This window comes from Drosophila miranda, chromosome XR (assembly GCF_003369915.1).
Source record: "Drosophila miranda strain MSH22 chromosome XR, D.miranda_PacBio2.1, whole genome shotgun sequence".
NCBI lineage: Eukaryota > Metazoa > Arthropoda > Insecta > Diptera > Drosophilidae > Drosophila > Drosophila miranda.
In genome coordinates, this window is record NC_046674.1 from 13469513 (window position 1) to 13480115 (window position 10603).

The following is a 10603-nucleotide window of genomic DNA, read 5'->3' on the forward strand; positions in this document are numbered from 1 at the left end:
AGGATTGTATTTGGTAGTTTTGATTATAAAATAATATCACTGATACAAATTATGTCGTTTGCTGTTACTGTTAGAGCAACTTGTACAACAGTCACAGAAAAATTAGGATAATTAAAAAAAAAAAGCCTGTTATCAAGGTCGAAGAATTTGGATGAGGATATTATTTGGTTCAATTATGTGTCCAGGTTTTCTAGGGCAGAGGTCCTCTTGGATGGTTGTTGGTCAGGTCGACTGGGTGTATTCTGGCCAGCCTACGCCGGTATCTGGATCTGGCAAGACGCCTCGCCAGTAGATTAGGGTGGCTCTTCGCTTGATTGTTGATAGCATCACCAACAAGTGGTAAGTTAAGGTCCTTGGCGATGTCCCGGTTACGGACATACCACTCAGCTCCGGAGGTTTTACGCAGAAATTTACTCTGGAATGTCATGATCCGCGCAAGGTTAGACTTGTCGGCAATCCCATACACCTCAATGCCGTACTTCCAGGCAGGGGCTTGTATGGCTTTGTGGATCATGACTTTGTTTTTTAAACTGAGCTTGTTGCTTTGTTTAAGTAGCCAGATCATTTTCTGGGCCTTACCCACCAACTTGCTCCCCACGCTACGGATGTGACTGCCGAAAGTTAAACGTGCATCCAGTGTAAGTCCAAGGTATGTGTGATTCCTACGCTGCTCCACGAGTTTCCCAAGCAGGAAGACACCAGGGCTAGAGCCCATTCTTAAAGTGTGCGGCGACACTGCACATTTATCAGGGTCTGTGGAGATGTTCCATCGGCAGGCCCAGTTTTCAAACAGTTTGAGGTATTGCTGTAGATTGTCTGTGGCATCATAGGCAGTACAGTGTCGGCCCAAGCACGCTGCCTTGTGGTACTCCTACCTTGATCGTCTTGATCGAAGAAGCTGCACCATTCTGGACTGCACGGAAGGTCCTCTCCGTCAGATAACTTTGATAAACTTTCATACAGCTGAGGGTGAGGGTTGAGCATCATTTTGATCTTGGCGAGTAGTTCCTGGTGCCACACCCGGTCGAAAGCCTGCGCAATATCCAGGTAAGCAGCTATAGTGTGCTGCTTGTCTTGCAAACCGTCTATCATGTGTTCCACCACCCTGTGCAGTCGTTCGGGTAGACCGTGCTGAAGGGTGAACCCAAATTGGTAGTTTGGCATGGCTGTTTTGACCAGCGACGACTCCAGTACTCCAGACTTTGTAGGATGCAGCGCACAAAAATTTTGCCAAAAGTCGACAAGAGACTAATTGGTCTATGGTTGTTGAGGTCTTCCGATTGTTTTCCTGGCTTTGGCAACATGATTATATGGGCACATCTCCAGGCTTTTGGGAAGCAAGCTAATCTTAGCGACGCATTAAAGATTAGCGCTGTTTGGTAGCGCCTTTGCCACAACATTGTCAATCCTATCATCGCCAGGGGCCTTCTTGGACTTAAGTTGCTCTTCTACTAGATGTCGTCCGGAATGGGGTGAATCTTTCGTCCAGATTCGTCGCAAAAGCCTCCACTCTGTCCATTGCTGTTCTAGCCCATGAGCCGTCAGACCTCCTTACCGGAAAGCGGGGTGTAGGTTGCCGCTTGTAGCGTCCTATCAGCTTCCAAAGGGCATAGTTTGAGTGTACGTCTGCTGTAGCCTGCGATAGCAGTTTATCCGCGGCATCGGTCCTCTGTGTCGCCAATTTCTTCCTTACCCGGTTAGCCACTCTCCAGAAGACTCTGTCAACCTACGGGTCATGGGTGCGGTGCGTATGTACTCGCGCCTGAGTCGACCTCACTCGAAGTGCCGCCTCTGTGGTTTCCAGTCTGTGAAGTTCGACTGCCATGAGGGCGGCAGGTGGTAGCAACAGCAGAAGCGTCACAGACTTCTACAGCATCTACATCCTGCGCGGTCCTTAAATATGTGTGTAAGTCTAGCGAGCTACCCAGAATTTCCTTGAACAGGGGAATGTTTTGAGTTGGGCTTCAAAAATTCCTATGGATATTAAGTAAATATCTACATTAAGTAAATATATCTATATATGTATCTATACATATATGAAAATCTTGTGTCACGGATCGAACGATTTTGATACATTTTTAGTTTTTTTGTACCCACCATATTTCAATCGGGATTCGATCCCATAGAATATGCCCGGTAATCAAGATAATAATGAAATATGCACTGATCTATTCGATTGTGTGTTTAGTGTTTTGTGAAACGCAAGGGGGCGTTTACCATTGAAAGGTATGCTCTTCGGCACGGATACAGATTCAAACCTGTTCCAGAAGTCCATTCGCACATTCAATTAATGGCTCGAAATGACAACGAAATAGTTCACAAATGGTTTGCCGCAAATGGTCAGCTAGTTACTAAACAAAATACTCCGAGGTGGAATATAATTTCTACATTTCAAGTAGGCTGTACATGATTACGTCAGGTATTTTATAGATTCCTATATCAGATTCATTCCGAATCATTCATTAAAACAACATATACAACAATAAGCATACAACATGTCACTCACTGAACGTAAAACCTATACGATCGAAACGCGATTGGCCAAGAAGCGCCGCCAGATGGCCCTCGACCATCTGGCGCAAAAGAGCCCCAGTCAAGCGATAGCCAAAGCCAGCGAGACGCAGCGATCCCTCCTCGGATCGTGTAGAACAGAGAGGACGAGGACAAGGTCAAGGACAAGGACGAGGACGAGGAATACCCAACAAAGCCGCTAAGAAAGTCCTCATGAAGCGGAACACTCCTGTGAAAAAACGCTTACCATCGAAAAGGGCTGCGGCCCCGCGTCCCACCAAAAAGGAACAACCGAAGTCGAAGCAAGCAACGACCAAACCAATAAAGACTTCGTCAAAAACCCGTAAACCAAAAGCAAATGAATCAATCGCAAAAAAAATTACAAATAAACCGATGGATAAGACCGGAGCGGAGAAGGAAGCCAAAACGGAACCAGAGAAGAAATCGAAATTCCGGTTCCCCCCCCCCCCCCCCCTAACCCCCCTTGGAACCCGGCAACCCAGACCGACGCTACGCTTTCCGGCGAAAGAAATCCAGAAATAAATCCAGAGCAACCAGACGGGATGGCTAAAAATGAAATGGAGATGACAACGGTGATGTCCTCGTTGCCCCAACCCTCAGATTCCACAGGGAACCACAGCGATCCACACGGATGCTAAATGACATAGTTTGGAGCAACAGAAATAGTTCACGATAGTGCGGCGAATGATTTGGCGAATGATTTGGCGGGGCAGCTAGTAAAATATAAAATAAATTTAAGGTTGTAAACCAATTTCAGACTTTATTGTTGTGTTATTGTTGACGTTTTGGCATCAATTTTAGCCGGAAGAATTGCAAAATTAGGTAGGAAAAGCTCTTCCATCGTATTGTGGGCCGTAGAAGCGTACCCTGCACAGATATTTCCTGGTTTACCGGTTGACTTGTATCTATATCTGTACATGGTACCCTAAAAACAATTCGATTGAATCCGTTAGCACGGCCAGCGTCGCGGCATCATGTAGCGCATTTTGCCATACCGCTGGCAGCAGCAGCTGGGACAGCAGTGCGACAAATGGGGGCACATATTATGCTGCGACTGATTTTGCTGTTGAAAGAATTTTGCACCCGGGTTGGGTTGCTGTTGTTGCTGATTGGGCCTCTGGTTTTGCTGCTGCTCTTGTTGCTGCCGTATCAGCTTTTGTTGCTGCTGCAGGAGGTGCAGCAGCAGTTGCTGCTGCTGCATCTGGCAGGGAGAAGTGGGTGACTGCTGCTGCTGCTGGCAGGGAGGGGGAGATGACTGCTGCTGCTGCTGGCACGGAAACTGCTGCTCGTTGGAATATTTCTGTTGCTGCTGGCATGGAAACTGCTGCTGGTGCTGCTGCTGGCATGGGAACTGCTGCTGCTGCTGTTGCTGGCAAGGAAACTGCTGCTTTTGCTGACAAGGAGGTCGAGAAGGTCGCTGTTGCCAAGGATTTTGCTCCTGTTGATCGGGAAACTGAAATGGCGGCTGTGCTGGCGGCGGATATGAACAGGGGGGCATCATCAGACAGGATCCAGTCGCATGCAACGGTTCCTGCTGTTGTGGCTCTTGATACATCGCCGAGCATGAGCACGAGATATTCAAGGACTGATCAGTGGTGTAGCCCGTATCATCACCACCCATATCGTCTTCCTTGTCCGAGTCCTTGCTTGGCCAATACGGCTCTTCGTTGCCGATCTGATCGTTCACATTTGTCTGCTGGGTGGCGTTGTTCAACTGGAGCTGGACCTGTGCTATCTGGGCCTGCGCCTCCTGCATCTGTTGGTGCAGCTGCTGGGCCAGCATTTCGGTCAGTCCACAGCAGCTGGGCTGCTGCTGCTGCTGTTGCTTTTGTTGCTGCTGCTGCTGCTGTTGCTGTTGATTGTACATGTTTTGCGAGGGGTTCTGAGTGGGATAGCATCCGTACATTGGCTGTTGGCGCTGCACAGCAGATGACTGGCTTTGGGGCATACACCGTGGCTGCTGCTCCATACAGGACGGTCCACCCTGTTGCTGCGGTGCAATGTTTCTGAACGGCGTCTGTCCCTGCTCCGATCCCGGCAGCGCACCCATGAACTGGGGAGCCCCCTGCCCCGACGACCATAAAGCCTTCTCATCACAATCGCATCCGATGCTGTGGCAGGGAGGACGAAAGCAAATAAAACACCATTTATAGCTTTATCAATAGGAATGGGAATTACCCTAGCAGAACGTACCTCAGAAAGGTCTCCTCGGTCACCTCGCAGGTGGTGAGAATGTTTTCCTTGCCTGCGTTGCCAGAGCCAGTGCCCGTGCCACCAGAATTAAATCCGGTTTGCTCGAACCACTGATAAGGCGCAGGCCGATTGCGCGTGGGATATTCCCCACGGAAGCACGGAAAGATCTTCATACACGGCTGGGACATGGCACTTGCTTCAGTCTTGTCTTCAGCCCCAGCCCCAGCGGTTGCGGTGGGGTCCACTTTCTCCAGCTGTAAGGTCTCGTCTTTATCCTCATTGCCAGCGACGGGCTTTACTTCACCTGGCTGTGGAGCAGACGCCACGGACTTGTTTTTATCGGCAAGTCCGGCAGCCTGCTCTATGTCCTGGTTTACTGTATCTGCTTTCTTGACCGGCTTATCCAGTTTTGCAGGGGCGCTCACCATGACGATAGGCGATTGGGGCGACTGGGAAGTCCTCTTGTACTGCTGGCTAAGATTGGAGTCTGTTCGCATGGGAATCTTTCGGGCGGTACTAGTGTTGCTCATGGAGATGGAGGGTCTTTCGTTCTTGAAAGTCCGCTCCCCAGCATCTTTGCCTTGGGCCCTGATTCTCACCCTCCTGGGAGTATCCTTGCCGGACACCTCTCTGACCGGTATCCCCACGGCCATGGGCACGGGCCCCCCAAACGCTGTCCTTGACTGCATGGGCACCGATCTATTCAACACCAATTCCGACGGTCCACTCTGTTCCACCCTGGATCGGTGTCGAATACGGCGCACATTGCCGTTTGTTGTGGGCGAGATCCGTGATGGGGACGCCGGCAGAGTCTGCGCCAGGTCCCGAAGCAGCTGCATTCCGATCCGGCTGCGTGTCTGGGTCTGGGATGTGCTTGACCTCGTGAGCACGGATTCCGGATAGACGATGGGAGCGGCCCTTCGGGTGCGTCCACGTTCGGGACTCGTATTGCTCCGATAGGGACCAGCGCCGCTTGTCATTGTGCCGCTTGACCTTACGCCGCTTGTCCTTGCGCCTGTCGTCCTTGCGCTGGCACCGTAGCTTTTGTTGGGGGCCATTCAACCAATTCTACAATACTTCCGTTCACACAAACAAATTTAAGTTTCCCGACATCATACGATGAATTTTATATTATATTTAAGTTGATAGGTTTCGAAGAGGACTAGGATAAGGTAGATTAAGCAAAACAAATGTCTGGGAATACAACTCGATAACGTGTTGGTTTGGGGAATGGTATATAGTACATATTTCTTGGATTTTAAGCTGAAACTTTTTAAAACTTGCAAAAACGAGGGCGACCTTTTTATAAACCCCAAAAAAACAGTGAATAAAACTCACCTTTTCATTTATAATTGTGCACTCCTTTCTACCATATTTTTCCCGCGCGCGTATTTACCGTTTTTGCCGCTTTTTTAACGATTTTTTAACGCCGAAGTCAGCTCCGCACACATAATTTGATTAATTTGATAAATTGATTCCAACAAGAACACAAGGAGTGGTGCCCCTCCCACGATATTTACATTTTTGATCAGAGAGGGAGAGGGACAGATTCCAAGATATGGAAAGCCGCACCCTATACTAGGGCGACACCTACAACGAGAGCGCGCCTTCGCTCCTTCTTTACGCTTTCCTTTCTTTCTCCTTGCTCCTTCGTGTAAGAGGAAAGAGAAAAAACTTCGTGCCTTTTCTGCATCATTCTTACACACGCACACACACCACAGCGCAAGATCACGCGACTAAACGAACACTTTGGCCATGGAAAAAGTTTATTAATATATCAAATAATATGCTTATATCAAATATATAACACTTGAAGCACTTCACTTGAAAAAACAAATTATTTTCCTCTGCCTTTATGCCTTTTCCATGCCATTTCGCCCCCGCACTCGATCACTCACTTTCTTTGCTTTTAAACGAAACTGTTGGGACATATTTAATGTTTATTCACTTCTACACTTCACTGCACAGCTGCGCGACACTTTTTCCGCAGGATATTCCACCATTTTTCGCATTTTTGCGGACGCAAACGCGGAGCGGAGCTGACTTTAAACCGCACGCCTCGAACGAATGAACAAATGAATGAGAGCGAGACAGATGCGTACGTGACTTGGTGCATGATGCAATTATACAAGGTGGTCTCGTCGGGAGCCGAAGTTCGTTCGTGTTGTCCCTTATCGTCAGTGCATGCTGATGATGAAGGTTGTTCACGGACGAATTTTTTGATATATTCTTAACCCTTATGTCCCGACAACAACAAAATTATGAAAAAGCATATAAAAAAAATACCACAGAATTAGAAGTAATCTTTATATATTATGTAAAAGAACATTTTAATATAACTAAAAATGTTGAAGAAAAATTATTAATGGCTGCATAAAATTTAAATATTAATATATCAGTAAAATCATTTTATTTTAAAATTTTAAAACCCACGGGCCTGTTAAGGGTTAATCAACATCAACCGTCTCACTCACACTCACTATACTATGTGCCCTTCACTCGCACTTATTGCTAGCATACGTTAAGGGACTAACTTTTGCCGACGAGACCACCTTGTATAATTGCATCATGACTTGGTGTTCGTTCCAATTCCAAGGCTTCCATGCTCTCTTTCTGGGTCTAATCCTAAGTGCTCTCTCATTCCATCCTCTCTGGCCACCGGGCGCCGCATCCTAACTGCATGACTATTGGAAATTTGCATTTGCTTTTGCTCAGCTTCTCGCCGCTTGCAAAAACTGCTGCCGAAGGAAAGTGAAGGAGAGGCTCAATGGAATGTTTGTCTCGCTCTTTCGAATGCAAAGGGAGATCGACCGAACACCTGTGGGTGGGGGTGAGAATGCGAATGGTTTGTCGCGCCTCAAAACATACCAACTCGTTTATCTGTATACAAAAAAACAGACCATTAGACTTAGTTTAAGCAATCAAGAACTTTTTAAAATGTTGTCATTTTATCTTAGACTAGATGCTTTGTTTTTGTAGTTCTCTTAGCCTTGGCCATGAGTTTTGTTGGAGCTGTAATCGTGAGGAGCTAACAATTGTCGTAGTTGTCTTTTCAAAATGTCCGCATGCATACGGGATCCGCCTCAGACTCTGATGTTCTGCTATAACTGCAAGGCGGTGTATAGAGGGTAAGTAGAAATAAAATATAGGAGCACTTTTGTCAGGCCCTGTTTTTTTTTTTCAGAGTTCCTTTCAGGCCATGCCCCCAATGTTGCGCTAGATATACGTTCCAGCAGCCCCTCTACTGTCCGGAGGAGTTCGAAAAGTTCTCGGCCATGGGCTCTCCATGCTTTCAGTGCAAACAGCCGGATTGTCCACCCGAGGAGGATGGGTATGAAAAATGTCCGGAAGATGCCGCAGCAAAGGGAAAGGGTAAAAAGGTGACTTTAGCAATCAAAAAGGGGCAAAAACAAAAAACAGAAAAACCGAAGACTAAGGCCGGAACTAAACAGACTGTTAGGGCAAACAATGAACCAAAGCGGACGGGTAAAAAGACGCCTGGGAAAGGACAAGGACCGTCTGGCATGCCTGGTAAAGGAGCTAAGAGTCGGGCTGCCCAAGAAGGATCATCCGAGCAGGGTACGGTTCCTAGGACTCAGGTGATGCAAGGAATGACTCCTTGTCAGTGTGGTGTTTACCCTCAACAACGAGGAATGCCTGTTCCGGGGACACAAGTCCCAATACCCAGATGTCGAATAGGACCTTTCGGAGCTATAGGACCTGAAGGATCAGCACCAAATACAGGGTATGCAGATCCAGGATCCATGCCACTGGGGTGTGGCGCACAAGGTATGACCTGTTGTGGCCTACAATGTATGCCAGGATATTGTTCACAAGGTATGCAGATATATGAGGCTGATGGACAAACATCAAATATTTACGGAGCTCCTGGACCCGTAAGATCACCGTATTCACAACCTGGTTTACCCAATGGACAATATGGGGCTGGCACCCCTCCTGGATGTCCCCCAGTACGGGCAGCGGGACTGCCCAGCAAACGTGGGCAACAGTTTAATCCCTGCACGGGGGAGCTCGTGTGCACATGTCGAGCTCGGTGCGATTTGTATTCAAGGAAGTCGCCACAAAAGAATAACAGCTATGGAGAAGGCTGTGATCAGTACAATCGAAAAGTGGAAGCTTTTCAGCGGTGAGTTTCCCGTCAGAGTCCCATTCACAAAAAATGGAGCTCTAGCTCTAGCCACAAATAGTACAAAATTAAATAGCCCAAGGTCCGAGATCGAGGCATTAATCTGTCCAATGTCATCTGCAGCGTGCTCAAATCGCTGCAATTGTGTTATCCAGCGAATGGTTTGCAGGACTGCTGTCTCCAGCAGCCCATCGACCTAGAGATGGCCAACAAGACGGGTGAGGGCGAACCCAAGAGGACAAAGAAATCGTCACCGAAACGCAAACCTTCCAAAAGCGATACAAATAGTAAGAAGGCTGCCTCCCCTGCAGTTGCACCCGATGCCAAATCAAACGCATCAGTGTCGCCTTCCACCCAACCGGCAATTGGGGAAGACACAAAGGCTGTAACGCCTGACGCATCCACCGCGAATGCTCCCTGTGCGTGTCCCCCTGCAGTCAGTTCGCGACCATCGATGCGCTCCTTCTGCTGCAACACCAGCTGCATGATAAGGTCAGTTATCCCTGAGAACATTAGCCATTAAGATCAATCCCTTACAGCGAGGCCTCTCCACAGCTCCGACGAATGCACGCAGACGGCATCGGGAAAGTCCAATAAGTACCCATCTGATTGCACGCCAGATCAGGGCGAACCAGCAGCAGCACCACAACCACCCAGTTCCTGCCAAATCTGCTGCAATGGCAACTGCAATTCCTGCTGCTGGCCCTACTACTACTGCTACAACCCATACACTGGCTGCTACTACTGGTACCCGAATCCCAATTGCTGCAATGGCTGCCAAAGTTGCTGTGCGCCGAATCCTCTGGAGAAGATACCCGAAAAACCCCAGGGCAAGGAAGCAGCTCCAGGGAAAAGAGCATCAGCAGCAGCAGCTGCCGCAGGGCCCAAAGGAAAGAAGAAAAATGATAGGAAAGTGGGCGGCGGGCCAGAGCTGATGAAGAAGAACAATCTCTACGACGAAAGAATGAGCTGTAACCAGAGCTTCAGCCTGGGCTGTAACCAGGGCTGTAACCTTATATGCGCCATCCCCAAAGCGCCAAACTGCAGCCGCCCACATCAGCCATTTGAGGCAGGCTCTTATCCCAGGCGTTCTCCCACGGCGCAGCCCCGTGACTGCTCCCCCTATGGGCAGATTGGAGTGGCCGGCAAAATTGGAGGCAAAAACTGTTGATCCAAGTGTCGGGTGTAGCAGGTCGACTCTCAAATCTCGCTTGGACGTGAAATGTGCACGACTCGGACGACATGTTCTCCTCTATGTCTCGAAATTAAACGTTGAATACTTTTTACCACCTTAAAAAACTTATGAAAGACGGACACTTCCAAAGAAAAATCGAGTTTTTCTACTGAAAATCCCTCGAAATATTCGTAGGTGACACAGAATTCCTAAAGATCTGGGGCAATGAGAGCTGTAGCACCCTATGCCAACCCAGATTATGCTGTACTTTCTGTTACAATAAGTTCTCATTTTTAGGTCGGTTTAAAACAGGGACCGTAGGGACTCTAATTTTTATAATACAAATTAGTTTCTGATTTTTGATAGAGTTTAATTTTGAAATATTGATGAACTATTTTTATTTTCAATTTGAAAAGTACTAATTAAGAATAAGAGTTATAAAACAATTTATTTCCAAAAGAAAATTGAAAATAAATATGTATATGTGTATATTATAATAATAAAAATTATGAAATAAAAACTTATTTCGGTTTTTTATTATTAAAATAAGTAATAGC

General features: G+C 47.5%; 2 protein-coding genes across 3 annotated transcripts; one reads left to right on the plus strand and one right to left on the minus strand.

Moving 5' to 3' along the window:
- Positions 1-3481: 3481 nt before the first annotated feature.
- Positions 3482-5887, minus strand: LOC108165345 (RNA polymerase II degradation factor 1). Its single transcript, XM_017301378.2, has 3 exons — positions 4726-5887; positions 3768-4643; positions 3482-3542 (listed from the first exon to the last, which is right to left on the minus strand). Exons 1-3 carry the CDS (start codon positions 5781-5783, stop codon positions 3482-3484), a joined length of 1995 nt encoding a protein of 664 aa, XP_017156867.1. The 5' UTR covers positions 5784-5887.
- A 1779-nt stretch (positions 5888-7666) lies between these two features.
- On the plus strand, positions 7667-10385 carry LOC108153664. Of its 2 annotated transcripts, XM_033387715.1 has the most exons (5): positions 7667-7853; positions 7910-8105; positions 8178-8872; positions 8996-9364; positions 9428-10385. In XM_033387715.1, the coding sequence occupies exons 1-5, from the start codon at positions 7783-7785 to the stop codon at positions 10041-10043; spliced, it is 1947 nt and encodes a 648-aa protein (XP_033243606.1). In that variant the 5' UTR covers positions 7667-7782; the 3' UTR covers positions 10044-10385. The 2 variants fall into 2 exon arrangements, with proteins under 2 accessions (XP_033243606.1, XP_017139267.1); XM_017283778.2 differs by having other exon boundaries at positions 7910-8872.
- The last annotated feature ends 218 nt before the right edge of the window (positions 10386-10603 follow it).

What these genes read in the sequence shown, in the direction of transcription:
- LOC108165345 (XM_017301378.2), bottom strand. Translation starts at nt 5,783, where the DNA reads ATGGCCCCCAACAAAAGCTACGGTGCCAGCGCAAGGACGACAGGCGCA. An exon ending in ACCGAGGAGACCTTTCTGAG is followed by an intron (nt 4,644 to 4,725) that starts GTACGTTCTGCT and finishes TCCCTGCCACAG; the next exon opens with CATCGGATGCGATTGTGATG. An exon ending in TCATCTCCCCCTCCCTGCCA is followed by an intron (nt 3,543 to 3,767) that starts GCAGCAGCAGCA and finishes CTGCTGTCCCAG; the next exon opens with CTGCTGCTGCCAGCGGTATG.
- LOC108153664 (XM_017283778.2), top strand. Translation starts at nt 7,783, where the DNA reads ATGTCCGCATGCATACGGGATCCGCCTCAGACTCTGATGTTCTGCTAT. An exon ending in TGCAAGGCGGTGTATAGAGG is followed by an intron (nt 7,854 to 7,909) that starts GTAAGTAGAAAT and finishes TTTTTTTTTCAG; the next exon opens with AGTTCCTTTCAGGCCATGCC. An exon ending in AACACCAGCTGCATGATAAG is followed by an intron (nt 9,365 to 9,427) that starts GTCAGTTATCCC and finishes GCCTCTCCACAG; the next exon opens with CTCCGACGAATGCACGCAGA.